Raw genomic sequence first — 22,032 nt, 5'->3', positions numbered from 1 at the left:
CCAGGCTGCTTCGCAAGTACTGCAACAGTCCATACGATGGGACAATACCTTTTATATTCATATTATAATATCAGCATTTGATCCAGTGGCAAATCTATCACGTTCAATTCCCCTTAGTGTCTCTTCAGTTCATAAAACGAACAATTGGCGTAAAATGTGTAGTAAAATCGAATTCAAAGCTGTGGTCCTGATCCAGTCTGGCCCGCGAAATTAAAATCAGGCCAATTGAAATTTCAAGCCACAGACGCTGCGTGCGGCCCTCGAGGCGCGTGCGGCTCGCGGTCTGTAGAAGTCGTTGCGAGTCTTTAGCGTTCAATTCTCCCCGTCAAACTCAATTTTCCAGTTAATAGATAAACAGGGCACGGGGAAATCTCGACTCGAGCGAAAGCGAGAAGAGCAGCGGGGTCTGGGGCAGAGCCCCAGCCGCCGGAGGCAGTGTCTCCCTTATACAAAGTATTCAAGTGGCATATTTCATAACAGACTCGAATATAAAGAAACCACCTCCTACTCGACTGAGCAACTGGAAAAGAATGAATCAACTGACCACCCCAAAGGATCCGTTAAAAAGAAGTATAACTTAAAAATGGATGGTCAGAGGACCCTGGCAGATGTGGACCCTGAACGAATCAGCCGTGCTGGTTAATTACGGAGTGCATGAGAGAGATCAGCCAAATATGAACATGAAATTTCAGATTCAGTTTCATTCTGGAAACAAAATCACAACAACATCATAGTCCAGATGGCGTTGTCGACCTGCTGTTAAACCTGAAAATTTTACTGGCTAACCATGAGACAGGCAGATAATGAAACAGACTCAACAGCCATACAATGAGGAAGAGGAATTGAAACGGGTCATGGAACTGATCGAGCGCGACCATGCGGTGGTTTCAGGCCGGTCTAAACCAACCTCGTCCAGCACCAAAAGACCCGACTCGGCACTCAGACCGAACGTCGACTTCCTCCAACGACTGCTAAAAAACAACAACAAGACCCACCAAAACCACAATATGCCACAACAGTCCGCTGAACCTCAGTCCGATTCCTCTGCTCGCAGACCCAGCCGGTCGACCAGTCATCGAACCAGTTCCCGCGAACACTCATCCGTTCCCTCAACCAATTCAACTCGCGAACCACGAGAAAAACATCGTCACCGGTCACCAGACCGACACCGACACAGACACCGGTCGCGAAGTCCGCGGTGAGAGGGCCGTTGCCTCCGGCGGCTGGGGCGCTGCCCCAGACCCCGCTGCTCCTCTCGCTGCGCTCGAGTCGGGCTCGGGGGGTCCCATGTAGCTCCGCGAAGCGGAGCACAACGGGGTCTGGGGCAGCGCCCCAGCCGCCGGAGGCCTGCTCTCACCCGGTGTTTCATGTTTGCATATATCGGCTCTTCGTGTGTTCCGCATGCCGCCCGGCCCGCAGAGCCGTCTGGTCGAGTCGGTGAAGACCCCACCCTTGTTTTGTTGGCTGGTGTGTGTTTATAGATTTGAATATAGCTCGTTTGGCAGATTTATGCAATTGTTTATTTATAGTCGTTTATCAGCTTTTATTTCCTATCTCGTCAGTTTGGATGTTAATTAAATCTCCTGATATAAAATATACCCTAACATCCAATATACCTGTCCGTGTGCTATCAGACCTATTTCCGGCTCGTACCCTGTCTATCACGAGCATCTCTCGAAAGACAGTCGGTTCATTAAGTGCTGTAGTTGTTATTCGAAGGTTTCTTATTTTCCATTGACTGACTGGGTTTTTTAGGTTTTGATCTTAGAATCAGAGTTTAAGAAAGTGCCAGATAATTACCGTTGAGGTTCACTCGTCTCTGATTATTGCATTTGGCTCGTAGTGTCCTTGAGCAGATAAATCCTTTTGGTTTCTGTTGGTTTTTGTGGGTTTTTAGCTGGATTGGTTCATGTCCAGTAGGTTTTTGGTTTAATTTGTTTAATTTGTTTAATTTGCGTTTTTGGTTGGATCTGAAAGTGCTGTTGATATTTTTTGTTTTCTAGTTGCAGCAGCTGGGATCTTATTAGTCTTTGGTCTGTCTTATTATTTTTGTCTTTGGGCTGATTTATTATTCTTGTCTTTGGTTTGACTTATTATTTATTCAGTACTGTTGCGGATTATACCAGCTAGTCTTATTTAGAGCTGTCTTTGGAATGGCAGCATTCAGCTCACAGAGACACTCTATTGGCAACAGTCCACTGAGTAGTGACAGTGTCATGACTTGGGACTGTGATACAGTTGGCAAGTGGGTCAGCAATCTTGGTTTGTCCAGCTATGCTCAATCATTTATTGACAACAAGATCTCGGGTGATGTGCTTATATATCTGGATCATGAAGATCTCATTGACGTTGGTGTCAAGTCGGTAGGCCATAGGCTGACTATACTCAAATCCATATACCAGCTTATTGTTGACGGGAATATCGAGGTCGACCATTCGCATTACGTGCCTCCGACTGTAGTTGAACGCAACTCTTTGGGCCTGTCACTTAGCGACTCGGTTCTTCCTGGTTCTGGTGCTGCTACTGGTAGCAGTAATGGAATTGGCAGCAGTAACGGAGCTAGTAGTAGTACTAATGGAGCTGGCAACACTGGCAGTCATGGTCCTGTCGACATGAGCTCCTCGACCAACTCAATCTATTCTAACAATAGAGCCGGTGTTGGGTCGATGAGTGACGTGTGGGCTGAGAAGATAATCACCAGTTTTGAAGTGCGGGACGAGCGAATATCATATGCCGAAGCAGAAATCAAACGACTTATGGACGGCTATGTCAGACTTCGAGAAGATCTACTACCAATATTTCGCATTGTTAAAGAAAGCAAGCCTCTACCGACCCCAGATGCCCCACTACCTTCACCAGGGAATACATTAACAGCAGGACCATCTGCTTCTCAATCACAAACCCCATCTTCTCATGGTAACACGCATGCCCAACCATCACCTACGATCGTTCCTTATGCCAACTCACCTACACCAACATCACCTCCAGCATTCATGACAACATTCCCTCCTGGTAGTTCTAACCCTGTCAATAGCATCAACAACAATATAAACACCAGCGAGCGCGGTCCACTATCTGCATCATCCATCTCGGGCCACCCATCATCTGCATCTCTACAACTTCAATCCAACAACAACTCAGCAAGCAGCAGTAATCTCGGTGTAACGGCATCCAACCAGAAGAAGACAGGCTCCTCGTCCAAAGGAATGTCTCCATCAATGGCACCAGTCAACATCAAATCACCCACTGGCAACCTGTCTGAATATTACGACGATGCGGCCACCATACGACCGACTGCCCGAGTCACCAGAAAAGCATCTCTCAACGGCATAGCTCCATCATTCAACAACAGCTCTGCATCTACACCCATCTCCAGTGCCGGCGGCTCGTCGTCGTCACTAAACACCCCCAACTCATCCTCTTCCACCGAACCGTTCAAATCATTCCGAGTATCAATGGACGACCCCTGCTACAAAGTGCTTCCAGCGGCTCTCCGAAAGTACAAAATCAACGGCGACCCACGACAGTACGCGCTCCTGGTGTGCTACGGCGACCAAGAGCGACTGCTGGGTCTCGAAGAAAAGCCCCTCATCATCTTTAAAGAACTCCAGGACGCTGGCAAACGGCCCGTGTTCATGCTCCGTCACATCGAGGGCTCTCACAGCGGAGCCCAAGCAGGCGTCGTCGTCAGTGGCACCCCTGGCGGGGTCCTATGACCATATTTAATCAACTTTTTACTATCATTTTATGATGGGGGTGCTGCCTCCGGCGGCTGGGGCTCCGCCCCAGACCCCGCTGCTCCTCTCGCTTCGCTCGAGTCGGGCGTGGGGGTCCCTGACCAAGATTCGTAGACGTTCTGGACACGTCGACGCACGACTCGAGCGTAGCGAGAGGAGCAGCAAGGTCTGGGGAGGAGCCCCAGCCGCCGGAGGCAGTGCCGGAATAAATAAATCAACCCCGTTTCGGGCCTGTGGGGATGGCGTTGGCGCCGCTGAGGTCGTCGCGGTGTTTGGTTCGTGGCTGTCGTTTACGGCCGCGGTTTCGTGGTTTTTTTGATTGGGAGAGGTCGTTGAGCACGTCTCCGTCGCTGTCACTTTCTGGTCCGTCGTCGCGGGAAGAATGTGACGCTCGTGGGCCTTTGGGGATGCTGGAATTTCCCGGGCTAGATACACCTCCTTCACCCAGAGTTAAACTGTAATTGTGTTTTTTGGCTTCAGCAGCCAGTAATCGTTCGGCCTCGTCACCATGACGTTCACCTTTACCGTCTTTTTTGAATGCGTAGTTGAGTTGGACTTTTCTGTTCATGAGATACTGGTCGTTCATGGACTCTATAGCCCGGTCCGACGACTCGAAATCTGCAAATGATATGAATCCGAACCCACGAGACCGTCCATTTTCATCTCTCATAATCGTAGCAGGACGTATGAGTCTTCCGAATACAGAAAAAGTATCGGACAGGGTTTTCTCGTCGACCAGAGGATCCAGAGATCCAACAAACACTTGAGCTCCGACATCAATAGAATTGGCTTTTTCCTGCTGAGACTTGTTTACTCGTAGCGGCTGGCCAAACAGCATGATTCCATTCAAGATCTGAGCAGCATAGTCGACGTCTTTCTCCGACCGATACTCGAGAAACCCGAATCCCGAGTTCTTTCCATTGACACGATCCAGTGGTATATGAACATTAACGACCGGACCGGCCTGAATTCCCAGTTCATACAATAGCTCCTCATCCACTTCCTCGTGCAGATTACCCACATACACCGTCAGAGCCGGGTTCCGCTCTCCAGCCCTTGCCAACCTGTTCGACATGGCTCGCTGATACTCTCAAACCAGTCTCGTGAAGCGGCTTAAAATAGTCCATCTGCAGCCGCACGAGATGAGGCTGCTCGAGGAATCCTGTGTGCCTCCGGCGGCTGGGGCTGCGCCCCAGACCCCTTGGCTCCTGCTTCGCAGGAGATGGCTGCGACCGTCGGTGGAAACGACTCGAGCGAAGCGAGAGGAGCAGCGGGGTCTGGGGCGGAGCCCCAGCCGCCGGAGGCAGTCCCTTTTCCCCCGAAGGAAGCCCTAACCGCTATCTTTTGATGCGGGTTAGGGCGTATTTTTTTTTATATGCAGCAGAGATCGTCGGGGTGTGAGAAGAAAGTGAAATTTTATTTTGGACTCTGGTTAGTGGCAGCTGTTGAATTGTTCTTTTCGAAGGTCGGTTGAAATGGCGAAGAGAAAGGCCTCTGAGTTGAAGCAGGCCGAGTCGCGTGTCGACTCGGCTAAGACCAAGGACGAGGAGGAGGATGTTTTGGCGCTTAGCGGCGGTTTGGTTGCTGAGAGCGACGACGATAGCGACGCTGAAGACCGTGAACTTGAGAAGCTTCTCGGTGAGGAGGCTGATGAAGAAGACGAAAATGAAGATGATGAAGAAGAAGAAGAGAACGAGGATGAGGACGACGAGGAGGAAGACGATGAAGATGAGGAGGAAGATGAGGAAGATGTCGACCCTCGTATTCTAAAGGATTTGGAGAACATCAAGTTCAGATCTTTGTCGGATGATTCAGAGGACGAGTCGAATGTAAGGTATGAACCTGGTTCGGATGGCAAATTAAGACCCATCCGTCCTGAGATCGATCCTGTTTATGACAGTGACGACACAGATGGCGAGGAAACCAATACAATTGGCAATATCCCTATATCTGCCTATGATAAGCTACCTCATATTGGTTACGATATTGACGGTAAACGGGTCATGAGACCTGCCAGTGCTAGTGCTCTGGATACTCTTTTGGAGTCGATTGACCTGCCAGAAGGTTGGACTGGATTGTTGGACAAGAATACTGGTGGTGGCTTGAAGCTATCAGCCGAGGAGTTGGATCTCATTAAGAAGATTCAAAGAGGTGAGAACCCCGACGACTCGGTCAATCCATATGAAGATACTATTGAGTACTTCTCTAGTCAGACCGAGGTTATGCCTTTAACGGCCATCCCAGAACCCAAGAGAAGATTCATTCCCTCTAAACACGAGGCCAAGCGGGTCATGAAGATTGTCCGTGCTATTCGTGAGGGTAGAATCGTGCTCAAGTCTGCCGAAGAAAAGGCCAAAGAGTTGGAAGAGGCCACTCATTATGATATTTGGGCTGATAACGCTGATGAGATTCCTGATCACATCATGACGTTACGAGCTCCCAAACTCCCCCCTCCTACACATGACGAATCTTATAACCCTCCTGAGGAATATCTTCCTGACGAGGAAGAGATTGAGCAGTGGAAAAATATGGACCCTGCCGACAGAGAGAGAAACTATGTTCCCAAGAAATACGGTTCTCTGAGAAGAGTTCCCGGTTATAGTGAGGGTGTTCGTGAAAGATTCGAGCGTTCTCTGGACTTGTATCTGGCTCCACGTGTTCGTAGACAGAAGCTTAATATCGATCCTGACTCCTTGATCCCAGATCTTCCATCCCCAAAGGATCTACGTCCTTTCCCCATCAAATGTGCTACTATTTTCAGAGGTCATGTTGGCAAGGTTCGATCCGTTAGTTTCGACCCTTCAGGACAATTTGTTGCCACTGGTGGTGATGATGGTACTGTCAGAGTTTGGGAACTGCTCACTGGTCGTGAGTTGTGGAGACTGGATGTTCTTAAACATGATAACTACGATAACCAAGATGAGTCTGATGATGAGGATGATGAGGATCAAATGAAGGAGCGTGCCAGCGGCGAAGACCACGTTGAGGCTGTGGAGTGGAATCCTCAAACCGGCACTGGTTTACTAGCTATTTCTGCTGGTGAGAATATATATCTTGTTGTTCCACCGGTATTCGACGTCGAAATTGAAAATAGAGGTCGCGAGATCATTGAAGCAGGTTGGGGATACGCCAGTAACGGAGCTAGTGGCCCATCTCAAGTCAAGAGCAAAGATCTTAGGGAAGATGGTGACGATGATGAAGACGAGGTTGAGGCTGCTGCTGCCGAAGCTAAGAAGAAGATTTTCGCTAAATGGACCAAACCTGTTGCCAAGCTGTCTGATAATGGTGTTGGTGTCGTGGTGAGATGCAAGAGGACTGTCAAGAAGCTGTCATGGCACCGACGTGGTGACTATTTTGTCACTGTATCGCCGGAAGGTGCCAACTCGGCTGTTCTTATTCACCAGCTTTCTAAACACTCTTCACAATCCCCATTCCGTAAATCAAAGGGTATTGTACAAGATGCTATGTTCCATCCTTTCCGTCCCCATCTGTACGTTGGAACACAGCGTTATGTGCGTATCTACGACTTGGCTGCTCAAGTTCTTACCAAGAAGTTGTTGCCTGGTGTGAGATGGCTCAGTTCCTTCGACATTCACCCTCGTGGTGACAACGTCATTACATCTTCATATGATAAGCGTATGACCTGGCATGATCTGGATCTGTCGTCCAAGCCATATAAAACTCTACGATACCACGAAAAGGCTGTCAGAGACGTTAGCTTCCACAAGGGTGGCCTACCGTTGTTCTGTTCTGCCTCTGACGATGGTAACATCAACGTTTTCCATGGCTCTGTCTACGACGACATGATGAAGAACCCACTATTAGTACCGCTGAAGGTTCTCAAGGGCCACGAGATCAAGAATAGTTTGGGAATTCTCAACGTCGTGTGGCACCCCAAAGAAGCTTGGCTCCTCAGTGCTGGTGCCGATGGTACCGCTCGGTTGTGGACCGCTTAATCATTTATCTGTGCATAGTATTTTATTGCTTTATTCAATGTAATTTATAGATTTCCAATCGAATTTTTTGTTATTATCGGGTCTATCCCATACATAAATTCAATGTCTAGGAACACTACATGTTTGTGTATGTCAGAGAAGCTACGAACGAAAGGATAAAATAAAATCATAATTAATACTAAGTAAGAACCATACAAAAACAATAATAATTAAAACCTTTTCGGTCCATATAGTAAAGTAGTAGGTTTTCAAGTCCAATCAAGTGTGCGGTTTTTTTAGGCGGTCTAGCTTGTGTTCGTGAATAACTGTCTGTCAGCTCCGTGAGAAGCGAGGGATCTTTCCATTAATACGAAGAATCCCGTTAAAACAGAATGCACTGGCCTACTGAATTGATTTGTCGAGCTCAGGATCTTAGAAGTGAATCCCAGAGTTCATGTCATGGAGATTGGGAGGTACTCTTAAAAGTCCAATGGCCAGGTGGGTAAGTAGGGAATGACCACCTAAGGCGCCAAGTCTTTGATTGTCATCGTCCGTCCATGGAGATCGTAAGCCTTGAACTCCAATCCAAAATGTCGCTAAGGAAGCGCCGTAATTGGAAGGATTCAAGATTGTCCAGGAGTAGACTGGCAAGGAGCCAGCTCTACCGTAGTCGAACGATCTAGATCGTCGTCTGCTCGCGGTGTGCGAGGCGACAGATGAAGTGAACAACAAGGAACGATGAGCAAATTGTCAAATTTGGGCCCTGTGAGCCAAAGAATGATAGCAGATATCAATCAGGACTCGGGATGCCACCGACTGAAGATCGCTAATCCGAATGGAAATCATGATGATAACCAATCCAATAGTACCAGATGTGAAACCATGACAAAGGATCCCCTGAAAATTACTCTGAAATCCATACTGTCGACTATCAAAGAAAAAGATAGTCGTAGCAAGTACTGGTCCCTCGAGGAGGAGAGATAGCAACAGACAAGGCAATAAAATCCTTGAATCACTAGACTGACCAGGAAATCGCACATCATGAAAGGAGACCTTAACAACGAATAGACACTGATCTGTCAGGTCCAGGTACCACAGCAGATTGAACGAAATTGAGGAATCTCGCTCCATACTTCGAAGGGTGAACAACGTCAATAGCGGAGCTTCCAAAGATTAGTGATTTGGAAATGGTCTCCGCTTTCTTGCGCCAACTAAAGGGGCAAAGGGTATCAATCATACCAATGACAGGTTGTTGACAAGTGCGAGTGCCACTCTGAAGTCCTACCAATAATGAATAATCCATGATATTGTGTCGCTTCAAAAACTCGACATCCTCTGAAACTTGAACCAATAACTTGTCTCGATCCTCTCGACTCATGGAGATAGCCTCATGTTTGTCAGTCCAGTCAAGATCCTTGAACACTACACGACCACGATTGTCTTTTCTAGGTCCAGCACGTCGGTCATGGGTCGATCCCTTGAGGTCGTAAATCAATTGAGTTTCCTTCTGAAGCAAATTCTTCATAATGATAAAGTGAGTCTTCTTTCCACCAGCAACAAGGGTGTAGTTTCCAAGATAGAAAGGGAGCTGAGTACTGGGGTGGGCCTTCATATGATTGTAATAATCGGCCAAAAATTCCGAATTAGCAATGACGTTGTGCTCCTTGCGCTTGATGGTCTTAATAATGTACTTGCCATCAGGTGTAAACAAGAAATCGGATCCAGATTTGCCAGGAGATTTAGTCTTGGTCAAGTCAGACTGCAAAACAAACGAGTTCAAAAACTCATGACAGTCAATTCCACAAAGGGAGCGGATGCTCTGATAAACAATAGGCGAATAGGCCTTAATAATGGCACCACCATCAAGTCTGTATTTCTTGTTCTCCATAGTGAGGGTCTCATGGCTACTAAGGGGAGTAGCATAGACGGCTGTTTGAACTCCATTAAACATGAGAGTGGATTTCGTAATAGGGGCAGTGCGTCCACTAAAAGAAGTCAGCTTTGCTTTGGCTCTTGTCAACAACAATGGTGTCTTGGACTTGTCGACTTCCTCAACCTGAATGACCAAATCGTCAGAGGGAGTGTGAGTAATGGGCTTAGATAGAGCCAATGGAGCTGTCTTGAGAAGCTCGAACTCTGAGTCAGCTTGAAGGCCACCAGAAACAATCAATTGTGGCAAGTCCTTGTACAAGGTTGCAACGGAAATAATCTCAGCAATAAGGCTGTCAATAGAAGAACTGCTGGTAGTGATGTCAGCAATAGCGCAAGGAGTCTCAGCCATCTTTGCAGGAGTGATTTCCTCAGATTCAGCCAAATCGCTGCGAGAGGTCTCCGAAGGCGACTCAACCAATGTAACTTCGCCATGGGACTCAGGAGTATATTCATTCTCATCAGTTTCAATAGGGCAACCAGATAGAGCCCAAGAGGCAGCAGGGGCCGACCAGGTAGCCTCGGTGTCTTCCTCGGACCAGGCAGTTTCAATTTGGCGGGTGGTAAAGGCAGCCTCGTCTCCAGTCTCAAAAGACCACTCAGAGGAGTTGTCATCATCATTGTAAATGGGAGCAAACTCACAATAAGTTTGTTCAGCAACAATATCAATCGGTTTCCAAACGGTGGGTTCGTTGAGGGTCTCATCAGATCCAACCGAGACACCAGAGTCATCGGAACATTCAAGGATCAAAACCTTGTGATAAGCAAAAGCAGAACGTCTGGCAGGACGACGGTTCTCTTGTTGTGCACAAGCACCATACTTGGGTACAGAGATACCGCAATGGACGTCACTCAAAACAGGACGACGAGGGACCTTGTGGGTTCCATTAGAAGGACGATAATCACCGTTGGTAAGGAAAAAGGTACCCATTTTATCAATTAAAATGGGCAACAGTAAGACAGTAGTAGAAAAATAGTGTTGAAAGCGCTTGTCAAAAATTCACAGAACAAAAATAAAGTGTAAGAACAGCTGTAGTTTTATTCTGAGGAGAAAAAAAGAAGAAGAGAAGAAACAAGACCATTGCAGCGGATTTCCCTTCATATATATACACGGGGCTCTAAAGATTATGTTGATGTCTGCACCGACCACATAATCTTGGTTCACGAACAGTGGGCTGCAGGCTGCAGACTGCAGTCTGCAGCCGCTGGGACACCGGCTGGGGAACCGGCTGGGGTGCTCCCTGCGAACAAGCCAATGTCTAGTACTATATCATCTGAACACTGGAACAATCGAAATATAAAATTTCAGTTGTTATTTATCAGCTGAGTAGCATGGTTTTTTTTTCTATAACGAACAGAATTGACTTTCATCTCGATCGAACTTTACTCCGTATGGAAATTCCAGGGGAAATATCTCATCGCTGTCAAGTCGATCCGGCCCATATGCAAGATAACGGGCTGGCCGCACCAAGTTATGCATGCATGTTTTGGGGGAACGGGGGTGGCCTGGGCGGCATCCGGCGGCTGGGGGTCTGCCCCAGAACCGTGGCTCGCTTCGCTTGTTACTCAGGGGCTGGCTCGCAGCTATAGCAGTTGGGAAAAATACAGGTGGGACACGGACGGTGCCGTGACATCGCCAAGTCAAGCAGCCAAAGCCTAGATTTTACCACCAAAAATATATGTAACCAGTATCAAGTTGTTAATAGGCTAAATAAAATCACATGGAAGGCTTCTGTGGCAGTACTACTGAGCAATTGACTGAAATAGTTATGCCAGCCACTGCCCTGCCAAAACCATAGCACGAGTCGAATAATAGACCATTCCTATAAGACTGTTCAGAGGTGGCAGGTTCAAAAAGGTGGGAAGAGTGCCCTCCGTTGCTAACCGGTGTTAAGCATTGGGATTCTATCTCTGGCACTCAAGTTCTTAGCCCCTGTCCCACCACAGTCTGGACATTGTTTATAGTATGATCGATACGTTTGTCCCTTTAGCCGGCGCAAGAGAGTGGAGAGTAACATCAAACTACTTTATTTGGTAACTCCACTGCGGAAGCTGTACCCCCTCATCAGTATGGAATGAAATTCCTTAGTTTCAGTCCATCTGCCATAGTCTCTGGATCTGGCAGGTCAGTAGTCGCACGTTGTTAAGTTCATTCTTTCATGCTGTGCCGTTAGCTAGTCGGTCTAGCATTGTAGAGGCCGTTATTGTCTTGCCTGTCAGTTCACTGTTCTTTGAGGGGCCGATACTGGCAAAGACTATTGGCTCATGATGAGACTATCTTGTCTATTTGATTCTCGAATTGATGAATTCCAAGTGATTTCAGAGGTACACCTGTCATGGTTTCACGTTCGGTACTATTGGATTGGTCATCGTAACGATTTCCCTTCGGACAGGACGATTGTCAGTTGACGACATCCCGAGTCCCAGCTTATATTGTCAGTCATTCATTGGTCAATGGCCCGACTCTCTCTACTGGATCTTTGTCCCTTATTGTTCACTTCATCTGTCGCCTCGCACACTGCGAGCAGACGACGATTTAGACCGTTCGACTATGGTAGAGCTGGCTCCTTGACAGTCTACTCCTGGACATTCTTGAATCTTCCAATTGCGGCGCTTCCTTAGCGACTTTGTGGAATTGGTTTTCAAGGCTCACAATCTCTATGGACGGACGATGAGCATCCAAAGACTTGGCTCCTTAGGTGGTTCTTTTCTAGTTATCACCTGGCCATTGGACTCCTAGTGGTACCTTCCCCTTACTATGGCGTGGACTCTGATCCAGTTCTAAGATTCAGACATCGACAAATCAAATCTGATTGGCTAGTTAATTCTGTTCTAATCGGATTATTCCTATTGATGGAATGACCCCTCGCCTCTTAGCGGACAGGCAGACAGGTATTAACAAACAGAAGCTAGGTGACCAAAGGCAACCGCACCGTTGATTGATTTGGACTTGACCCATTATTACTTTGTCACTTATAGTTGTTAATTTTACTCTACTGGCACGAAATGCCTCTTCCCTTTATTTATTAATTATGAATGACCCGTCTTTCCCTATTTTCCAGTCATCTAACCCTTGGCTCTTGCCTAGGAATCTGAAGTATATATCGAAGTTATGATCAGATAGTAGCATGAACATGAACCATAATTTGCATGTCATGCTAGTGACTACATAGCAAGGCCTTATCAACAAGAAAATCGGCATTGGTTCATAATGTTCAAAAATATCTTAAAGATATCTGGCAAGTCTATATCAGCGGTATCAAATTGGATCTTCGACAAGAAAGCATGGTAGCTCCCTAGTGGTTATATTCACAACTCACATTAACTAGCTATCGCTGCTGTATCCCAGTTCGTTAACTCAACAAAGTCGTATAGACAATTACTTGTGATGGACAAAAACTCTCGACAGCTTCGAAAACACACACTATCCAGTCTTGACCGAGGTTCCACACATATCAGACACCCCTCAACAAAAGCTCGCGAAGCGAGCACCACGGGGTCTGGGGCAGAGCCCCAGCCGCCGGAGGCAGTCTTAAAGAGTTGATTGATACATATTTATTATTAAAAAAAGCAAAAACTACAAATAATCATTTCACATCATTAGACATCACAGGGAAATCGTCAATTCACTTCATGGAACACTATACAAACTTTTTATCCCCAAATGCCCACTGACAGGAAAAAGGGAGTGTATTTTGGAGAAACAACAGAGCCAGGGGGCTTAGTTGTTCTCAGGACGGAGCTTACGAACCTCCTTACCAACGCGCCAGATCTCAAGGTCGCGGATCTCTTGGAGCTCCTTCTCGAACTTCTCACGGTAGTCCTTTTGAGAGTTGAATTCGAGCGATCTCTTGGTCTCGGAACCATCAAGGACAGAGTCGTAGAGTTGGTTGAAGACGGGCTTGAGGGCGTCCTTGAATCTGGGGGACCAGTCAAGGGCACCACGTCTGGCGGTAGTAGAACAGGCGTCGTACATGTAGTCCATACCGTACTTACCAATCAAGGGGTAAAGAGATTGGGTGGCCTCCTCAACAGTCTCGTTGAAAGCCTCAGAAGGAGAGTGGCCACGCTCACGGAGAACCTCGTATTGAGCAAGGAACATACCATGGATACCACCCATCAAACAACCTCTCTCACCGTAAAGGTCAGAGTGGACCTCTCTCTCGAAAGTGGTCTTGTAAACATAACCAGAACCAACGGCGACAGCAAGGGCTTGAGCCTTCTCCTCGGCCTTGCCAGTAACGTCTTGCCAGACAGCGTAAGAAGAGTTGATACCACGACCCTCCTTGAAAAGAGTACGAACAGTACGGCCAGAACCCTTAGGAGCGACAAGAATAACGTCAATGTTCTTAGGAGTGTCAACCTTGGTCAAGTCCTTGAAAACAGGAGAGAAACCGTGTGAGAAGTAAAGAGTCTTACCCTCAGTAAGAAGAGGCTTGATTTGAGGCCAGGTCTCAGATTGAGCGGCATCAGAGAGCAAGTTCATAACAATAGTACCCTTGTTAATGGCCTCATTGACGTCGAAAAGGTTGGTACCAGGGACCCAACCGTCGTCAATAGCTTGTTGCCAAGAAGCACCATCCTTACGGACACCAACAATGACGTTAAGACCATTGTCACGGAGGTTAAGACCTTGACCGTGACCTTGAGATCCGTAACCAATAAGAGCCAAGGTGTCGTTCTTGAAGTAGTCCAAAAGCTTCTCACGAGGCCAGTCAGCTCTCTCGTAAACAGTCTCCTCAGTACCACCGAAGTTGATTTGTTTAAGACCACGACGAGCCTCAACAGAAGCAACACCCGAAGCAACACGAGTGGTAGCAGCAATGGTAGGACGAGCAATGGCAGCCTTGGCAAGGGCAGAGAAAGCTCTCTTCTCAGAAGGAGCAGTAGCAATTCTGGCGTTACGAGCAGCACGGGCTGCGGTTCTTAACATTTTCGAGCTCATTGTGAGATGTGTATAAATAATTTATCAGGTATCAGAAATATCAGATAAATTGGTTGTATAGTGAAAAGATGATTGATCTAAACAAGAAAAGAAGAAAGGAAAGAAAAAAAAAGAGTAGCTAAAGTCGGCGACTAATTGAGTCTTTATATAATTTTCCAGATTGGCTCATCGACAAGCCTGATGTCCCTACAGGGCCAGGGCCCAACACCCGATAGGTAGATAATGGCCCATGGACACTGCAATAGCATGCCCATCACCCCCCATAATCCCCTGCCAACCCGCCCGATGCACCTGCCCAACCCTATCACTCCGCTGCGACTTCGCTGACCATTCCCACTAACCACCACCTGCCGTGCATGAAACCCCAGTGCAGAAAAAGAGTCATTGCAAAAATATGCTTCGGGGTCAGGGTAGACTACCGTGACTGGCAGTGCTAAACCCGGGCCTTGCGATATCGCTCTGGGCCTCTGGACCTGGTGGTTACAGCTGGCTTCTATCAGGCCAATAAAACTCCGCTAATTGTGCATTATAGTTATCACGATTAAGTCACGATTAAGCACCGCATGTATGATGTTCGCAGCATGTTTAAGGATCCCGAAACCGGGCTCCTTTTGCCGAGTGGACAACAACCGGCCGGTACTCACTCCCCACCTCAGCCACGGGCCTCAACCACTTACGCTGCGGGCCAATGGGCGAAATGGCAGGTACAAGAGAACCCTCTGACTCAGCGTCTCACACTATAACAGCCAGCTAGCCAGGGATCTCGAGTTGCTTCTTAGTCAGTTTGTGCTGGTGGTTGGCTGCCTCCGGCGGCTGGGCTCCGCCCAGACCTGGTTGTGCTCGCTTCGCGAGCGTTGGGGACCCTGGCTTTTCCGCTATGATCTCTGACTGAACTGCCACCGCTCTTCGAAGCCCCGCTGCCAGCAAGAGCTCATTGCATATCTGCTCCGATAATGGAGCGCGGGCGGCTCCCTGAAATTTTTCAAAAAAAAGCAACGTGCAGACCCGCCGCTAACGGCGGTCCTTTCAGCCTTTCGGCATCATCGAGTGGGTCCCTCTCACCGCAAACGGTGTGGGGTAGTATCTATGACTGAGCTTCACAGGGGAGGGGGTCTGCCTCCGGCGGCTGGGGCGCTGCCCCAGACCCCGTTGTGCTCGCTTCGCGAGCGGTGGGGGCTTCGGAAGTGCTTCTCAGGGGTCTCCGCTATCGGTCACAGAACTCTTTTGGTAAGAAAAACTCAACGGTTTTCTCGTTAGAGGGGGCCCCACGCCCCGACTCGAGCGAAGCGAGAGGAGCAGCGGGGTCTGGGGCGGAGCCCCAGCCGCCGGAGGCAAAACCCCACCGCCGACATCGCACCCTGCATTCCCCTGCATTCTCCCGCTAGCGGGGAGTGTGAATCTGACTCAGGATTTCGTACAAAAAAGCTATCAGTGTAAGTGACAGCGAGCTGTCGTAGCTACGAAACTGGTTAGTGGAAGGATTGCAGGACCGAGCTGCTAATTATAGGATGTTGTAGTGTGATTGGTGGACAATCCATGCACATCATTTAGCGGTTCCCCTGAGATAGCCATTATGGGTAATACAGGTAGTAGTTCAATTATATGCGGTCGATTGAGAGTATTTCACTAGTTATGTTGCTGTTTCTTCTTTTTGACCATGAGGGCGTTGCAAAGATACATACATATGTTCAGAGAGTCGAGATGACGAAACCTGACACAACACAACCAACTCCTGTTGTTTTCTGTAAACTATAGACGAGTTCAGGATTTTTTTCAGCCAAGCAGTGACACTGAGCTCTTATCTTGCAATTTACGTAGACCTGATACTTGATCCATAGTTCAGGTAGTACGTCCATTGTAGTCAGTGAAATGATCTCGATATCTGTCTACAACTCGTTTTAAATATGATGTGAACATAGTCTGCTTGCTGAGTATCAACGTCCTCTAACCCTATTCACAATTGCCAGAAACAATACAATTGGTAGCTCCCTGATAATTCGTTTATTAATTTTCAGTGTGTACTTATTTCCCATGAGTGTGTATGGTCAGTTACTGGAGCATACTGAGCAGATTATCAATAATGCACTAGAGTCACACTAGCTAGATGAAATCTTTCAGTTAGCGAGTTCACAACGAGAATAAAACAAAAGCATTGGCTGAACTAGACTAGTTTAAAGGGGATGTTGTATATAATAGAGGTGTTTATAATAATCTGGCATGCAGCCAGCTAGATCACAGAGAGACAAGCTTGCAAACATTGTGAATAGCATACTTAAAGTAATTCTAGCGATTCCGTGAGATGAGACTCAGTAGATTACTCCGGCTGTTCTTTATTAGCAATTCACAGCTATGTTTGATTATATTCATCGACAAGTACGTCGAGTGTCAAACTGAATAGCTCCTGCAATGGGTGTAGACACTATTTTCCCCTAATCAAAATGAAGCACAACCTTGCCCCCAAGATTCTGGACAGCCCCCAATTCCGACTCGAGCGCAGCGAGAGGAGCAGCGGGGTCTGGGGCGGAGCCCCAGCCGCCGGAGGCAGCAGCACCCCCCCAACAACAGCAATGCAAATGGATTTATTACAATATGGTACATTCTCTAAGTCGAGATAAAGATCTTGCAAGTGCTACAGGCTAGCTGAGGAAGTAGCAGCTCTCTGTCTTCGAAGAGCATGGAGTCTCTTCTCAGTTTCTACGAAAACTTTGATATTGACGTCTACGCCGTCCCAAGCCTCGTCGTCATCTAGCGGCAACTCGCCAGCCTCTTCTGATATATTAGTCTCTATAGATCGAGAAGGAGGCTCGGGACCGAAATCGCTTGGCCACTTGGTAGATGCATATTTGGGATCAGTCAGCAGCCTGTGTTTGGCTTCTTTGCGTTTGGCTCTCCAGTCCTCTAAATCGTCTTTATACATTTCCCACACGCAGTTAACACATCCGCTCATACAACAGTTGGTGGGCTCCTCGGGCTTCTCAGGAACCCGCACACCGGCAATAGTTCTCGCCTTGTGAAGAGCATCCATCCGACTGGCATCCCTGGATCCGAGGTCGCCAAACACCTGCCTCGCTCTCTCCTCGGTGGACGCCAGATTCCCGAACGAGTAGTGACCCGGGTCGAAACTCTGGCGTGGCTGTTTCTTCGCTAAATCATAAAAATAGTATGGATTCTTCCCCAGAGGCCGTAACGAGTGGAACAGTCGCTTCGACATGACAGTTACTGAATCATCAGCATCTGTCTCGCCGGTCTCAGTTAGCGGGATCATTAATAAGTGGCCGATTTTGATCGTGCCGGGGAGCCTCCGGCGGCTGGGGCTCCGCCCCAGACCCTGGTTGCTCCTGCTTCGCAGGAGTTGGCTGGGACCGTCGACGGTGACGACTCGAGCGCAACGAGAAGAGCAGTGGGGTCTGTGGTGAAGCCCTGGCCGCCGGAGGTTGGTCCGGAAAGGGCTCACGGTGCAGTCTGCAGGCCCGTTCCGTACCCGTATCTGAGAAAATTGCCGGTTAATCAGCTCGTGTTAATCAGCTCGTCCAGATAGGTTTTTGAGCTTGTTTATCTCCCTGTTGACAGCTTTCTTGTGACAGATTTTGGGATAACAGAACCTAACTTGAATCTATCCATAGGAGTGATTAGTTCATAGTCACGTGACTGTGTCGATCAGGGTTAAATGGCATGAGACTCGCGGTTATATCGCCTCTAGATATCCGTAGTTGACGTTGGGATACTTTTAGTCAGTAAAAATAAGTAATAGTTTCATAGAACATGTACGATGTGACTGAGTTACGGGGACAGCAGATATCTCCGTTAGAAAATTTAAGAAAAGAGGTGTATCACTGTGGTAACCATGCCACGCAGAACAGCAATAGGCAGAGACTGAAATATCGGGTTTTGATAAGAATTATCCAGTAGCTAATATCTATTGAACTGCAATCTGTGGTAACTAATTTAGTGGATTTTGATAGAGCGACTAGGTTTGATTCGGGCGTGCAATTTACGCGATGTTTCCCCTGGATTTTAGCGAGAACCCTAACATCTGCATCCAAATCAGGGTCGAATTTAGGAACATGTAAACAATCAATTTATGAGAGCGTGTAGTGAGTGGATGCTTTTGAAGGTTTCCATACAATTTTGAATAAAAACAGAACAAACCGGATCTAGGACACAACAGAAATCACCGTTGAGTTTCTGTTGCATGTCTGCCAGGAATACACTGAGAAAAGAGTGAGAGTTCCATAATATCAGGGGATCGGTATCACCAAAACGTGTGGACACCACCTGTAACAGATTCATTACTTGGTTGAATCAAACATAGATTTATAGATCATGAGTACGTCACAACCATCGCATGGCTCAACCGGTGCATCTGGATCCGAGCCTATAGATCTGGCAGTGCCACAGAAAAACTCGGTGTCGCTGAAAGTTGGCATGATTGGAGATGCACAAATTGGCAAAACTTCTCTGATGGTTCGTTATGTTGAGGGCTCATTTGACGAGGACTATATTCAGACTCTGGGTGTGAATTTTATGGAGAAATCAGTCAATATCCGCAATACAGAGATCAAATTTTCTATCTGGGACTTGGGAGGACAGCGTGAGTTTGTCAATATGCTGCCTCTAGTGTCTAATGATGCGGTTGCCATTTTGTTCATGTTCGATCTGACCCGTAAGTCCACACTCAACTCGATCAAGGAATGGTACCGCCAGGCACGCGGGTTCAATAAAACCGCCATCCCCTTTTTAGTGGGCACCAAGTTCGACGCGTTTGCTGAGATGCCAGACGCCGACCAGGAAGAGATCTCTCGCCAAGCCAAGAAGTTCGCCAAGGCCATGAAAGCCAGTCTGGTGTTCTGCTCCACAAAAGAAATGATCAATGTGCAGAAAATCTTTAAGATCGTTCTCTCTAAAGCGTTCCAGCTCAAACTCAACATGAACGAATACACCGAAACTGGCGAACCTCTCCTCATATACCAACAATGGTCCTAGACCAGTCGCTGCCGGCACTCCTTTTGGCCCGACCTCTGTACGAACTTAACTTAATGCATGATCCACCTTTCGTTTTCTGGGGGCGTTGCCTCCGGCGGCTGGGGCTCCGCCCCAGACCCCGTGGCTCCTCTCGCTGCGCTCGAGTCGTTGCGTCGACGGTCCCTGTCTCTCCTGCGAAGCAGGAGCTACGGGGTCTGGGGCGGAGCCCCAGCCGCCGGAGGCATTGCCGCTACTCTAATATAAATATAACCCGTGTTTAGTAGTGGAATGAGTAGGGACTGGCCCAGTAGTTATATAAGTGATTGGGTGAGAGGATGTGCGATGGGTGGTTGTCGTCGAAGGGCTCCTCGCTGTTTTCGTTTGGTGCAGCCGCTATTTGAGCTAATCTGGGGTTGAATGGCGCTGATGTTTTGTTCTTGCTGTTGGAGGGTTGGGGGTGTGGAGCGTTGTTCGGTTCTGCCAGACTCAGAGGAGGGCGGTTAATCATATTCGGGGCTTGGATGTTGTAGTCGTCGTCTTGGTCTTCGTCATCGGATTCTGCTGTGTCTGTTCTCTCGAGGACTAGAGGTGGTACGGCCGTTAGAGGACCTGCGGTATGGTCATACTCATCAGCGAGAATGGGGTGGCACAATAGCTGTCCTGCTGTGGGCCTGGTGGATGGATCCCACCTGAGAATTGGAAGAAGCAGTTTGTTGAAGTCAGAAAGTCCTGTGTACGATGGCACAAGTTTTCCGCCATGATTGATGGTACAGAAACGGTTTAATCCCGAAAAGCTGTTGAAACTTGAAATCTGGTTTTCAGGATCGTTTTCATCATCAGCTCTTTTTTCTTTTCTCCCAAAGACAGTACTACCTATATCTCCCCGGCATTCATCCGACAGCTGCTGCCAGAAATCATCGCCTGAAAATAGACGTAAATATTCCGGCTCGAAGTTGAGGTAGTCACAAACCTCAATTATCTCATTATACGCATCATTGCTCATTTCTTCAAGAAAATTAGTTAATGGCTGGAACTCTCCACAAACGGAATTGGGTCCTGGAGCCCCTAATAGCTGAACCTGTAGCTTTAGTTGGTGAATCTGATCACGGCCTTCAAATAACACACAGCAAGTTGCCATTTCGTATGCCACAGCAGCAAACGCCCAAATGTCTATAGCGGTGCTATATCTCTCACACTTAATCAACACCTCTGGGGCCCGGTACCATCTTGTTCCAATGTAGCTAGTAAAAGCGTCATCTGGACCATCTGACAAGTCCTTGCTAAGATTGAAGTCTGCAACCTTGACCACTAGATTTGGTCCACTGATGTCTCCAGTAATAAGAATATTTTCAGGTTTGATATCTCTGTGAATAAACTGATGAGAATGAATATGGTCTAGCCCTTTGAGAACTTGCTTGAGGATATTTTGATAGATACTTGGATCAGGAGGAATACCATCTTGCGACAATATGAAGTCTTGTAAAGTTCCGTCCATGCAGTCCATTACAAAGTGAATAGCTTTATTACAGCATATAATCTCGTGAAATCCAATGAGATTATTGTGTTTGGGGACTTTCTCAATCAATTTATACTCTCGCAAGCTTCTCATGTGCTCGAGTGGCCAATACCCCATATTAGAGTCATACCCTTCTTCAGGCTCAGGACACGCCACAGACTTTATTGCGACCTATAACCAGTTAGCCCAGAAGTCTCCTACGTATTTCTACGGTAATATTTCTTTTGTGATACGCTTCCTTTGTCTGCTTACTTACACAAAAGGAGCTCTCAGCTTTATTGCCTCCTATAGTGGTGTCTACCTCTTGTGCATATAACGGAGGTTGACAGGAACCCTGATGAACCACGCTCCAGGCACCAGTACCTATTTCACATTCCAGCTTGTAGATACATGACTGTCCCACAATTGTCTCACCGACAGTAACCAACTTGTTCCGTGGCATTGCTACAGCTGTTCGCTCTTCACAAGTCTTGAGTTAACGGTCTCTTCTTCTTCTTCTTCTTCTTCTTCTTCTTCTTCTTCTTCTTGTTCCTCCTCTTATGTCAGGACCCAATGGTGGCACAAATACACTTGTTTACAATAACCGAACCGATACCTGGTAATACAGATCTAGTAAACAAAAGAGAAAGCAACCCACCCAGCCAGAAAAGCTGAAAACAACCCGCAAACGGGGGTGTAAACAGTACGGCTATCCTGGTGGGGTCCATTGCGGGGGATCTACTGCATGAGATGAGATAACAGCCGGTTCTGCATGTGCAGAAACAGCCCCTGAGCCCGAGCTCAAATCCCTCTTTTTTTTACTGAAATCCACTCAATCCTTTTAATACTTTTGCTTTCCACTCCCTACTACCGGTTATCCCTCTAACGGCCCTCGCAGCCAAGGTCTCGGAGGGCCGCGGACAACCCTGACGGGAAGGTCTGTTTACTGGGTCTAGGGCTATGACCCAGGCTCCGTAGCTCTAGCTTCGCAGGAGAGCTTCGGGGCTATTGGTGGCTTATATGGCCCTC

The 22,032-nt window shown here is 47.6% G+C and overlaps 8 protein-coding genes across 8 annotated transcripts; 3 read left to right on the top strand and 5 right to left on the bottom strand.

Annotated features, from left to right (window-relative positions):
- Positions 1–2,153: 2,153 nt before the first annotated feature.
- Positions 2,154–3,716, top strand: STE50 (Ste50p; the record flags this gene model as incomplete). Its single annotated transcript, XM_018881108.1, has 1 exon — positions 2,154–3,716. The coding sequence occupies one exon, from the start codon at positions 2,154–2,156 to the stop codon at positions 3,714–3,716; it is 1,563 nt and encodes a 520-aa protein (XP_018733731.1).
- Positions 3,717–3,951: 235 nt separating this feature from the next.
- On the bottom strand, positions 3,952–4,812 carry HSH49 (Hsh49p; the record flags this gene model as incomplete). The annotated part of the gene is made up of 1 exon (XM_018881107.1): positions 3,952–4,812. One exon carries the CDS (start codon positions 4,810–4,812, stop codon positions 3,952–3,954), a length of 861 nt encoding a protein of 286 aa, XP_018733730.1.
- Positions 4,813–5,212: 400 nt separating this feature from the next.
- Positions 5,213–7,693, top strand: ERB1 (Erb1p; the record flags this gene model as incomplete). The annotated part of the gene is made up of 1 exon (XM_018881106.1): positions 5,213–7,693. One exon carries the CDS (start codon positions 5,213–5,215, stop codon positions 7,691–7,693), a length of 2,481 nt encoding a protein of 826 aa, XP_018733729.1.
- A 1,033-nt stretch (positions 7,694–8,726) lies between these two features.
- Positions 8,727–10,532, bottom strand: MSS4 (1-phosphatidylinositol-4-phosphate 5-kinase; the record flags this gene model as incomplete). Its single annotated transcript, XM_018881105.1, has 1 exon — positions 8,727–10,532. One exon carries the CDS (start codon positions 10,530–10,532, stop codon positions 8,727–8,729), a length of 1,806 nt encoding a protein of 601 aa, XP_018733728.1.
- A 2,790-nt stretch (positions 10,533–13,322) lies between these two features.
- On the bottom strand, positions 13,323–14,546 carry ILV5 (ketol-acid reductoisomerase; the record flags this gene model as incomplete). The annotated part of the gene is made up of 1 exon (XM_018881104.1): positions 13,323–14,546. One exon carries the CDS (start codon positions 14,544–14,546, stop codon positions 13,323–13,325), a length of 1,224 nt encoding a protein of 407 aa, XP_018733727.1.
- A 2,629-nt stretch (positions 14,547–17,175) lies between these two features.
- AWJ20_4052 (uncharacterized protein) lies at positions 17,176–17,811 on the bottom strand (the record flags this gene model as incomplete). Its single annotated transcript, XM_018881103.1, has 1 exon — positions 17,176–17,811. One exon carries the CDS (start codon positions 17,809–17,811, stop codon positions 17,176–17,178), a length of 636 nt encoding a protein of 211 aa, XP_018733726.1.
- Positions 17,812–18,869: 1,058 nt separating this feature from the next.
- On the top strand, positions 18,870–19,529 carry TEM1 (Ras family GTPase TEM1; the record flags this gene model as incomplete). The annotated part of the gene is made up of 1 exon (XM_018881102.1): positions 18,870–19,529. One exon carries the CDS (start codon positions 18,870–18,872, stop codon positions 19,527–19,529), a length of 660 nt encoding a protein of 219 aa, XP_018733725.1.
- Positions 19,530–19,785: 256 nt separating this feature from the next.
- IME2 (protein kinase IME2) lies at positions 19,786–21,012 on the bottom strand (the record flags this gene model as incomplete). Its single annotated transcript, XM_018881101.1, has 1 exon — positions 19,786–21,012. One exon carries the CDS (start codon positions 21,010–21,012, stop codon positions 19,786–19,788), a length of 1,227 nt encoding a protein of 408 aa, XP_018733724.1.
- Positions 21,013–22,032: the final 1,020 nt, after the last annotated feature.

The sequence above is a fragment of the Sugiyamaella lignohabitans genome, chromosome C, assembly GCF_001640025.1.
Source record: "Sugiyamaella lignohabitans strain CBS 10342 chromosome C, complete sequence".
Classification (NCBI taxonomy): domain Eukaryota; kingdom Fungi; phylum Ascomycota; class Dipodascomycetes; order Dipodascales; family Trichomonascaceae; genus Sugiyamaella; species Sugiyamaella lignohabitans.
Note: the sequence above shows the minus strand (reverse complement) of the source record. Positions and strands in the feature narration are given on the sequence as shown.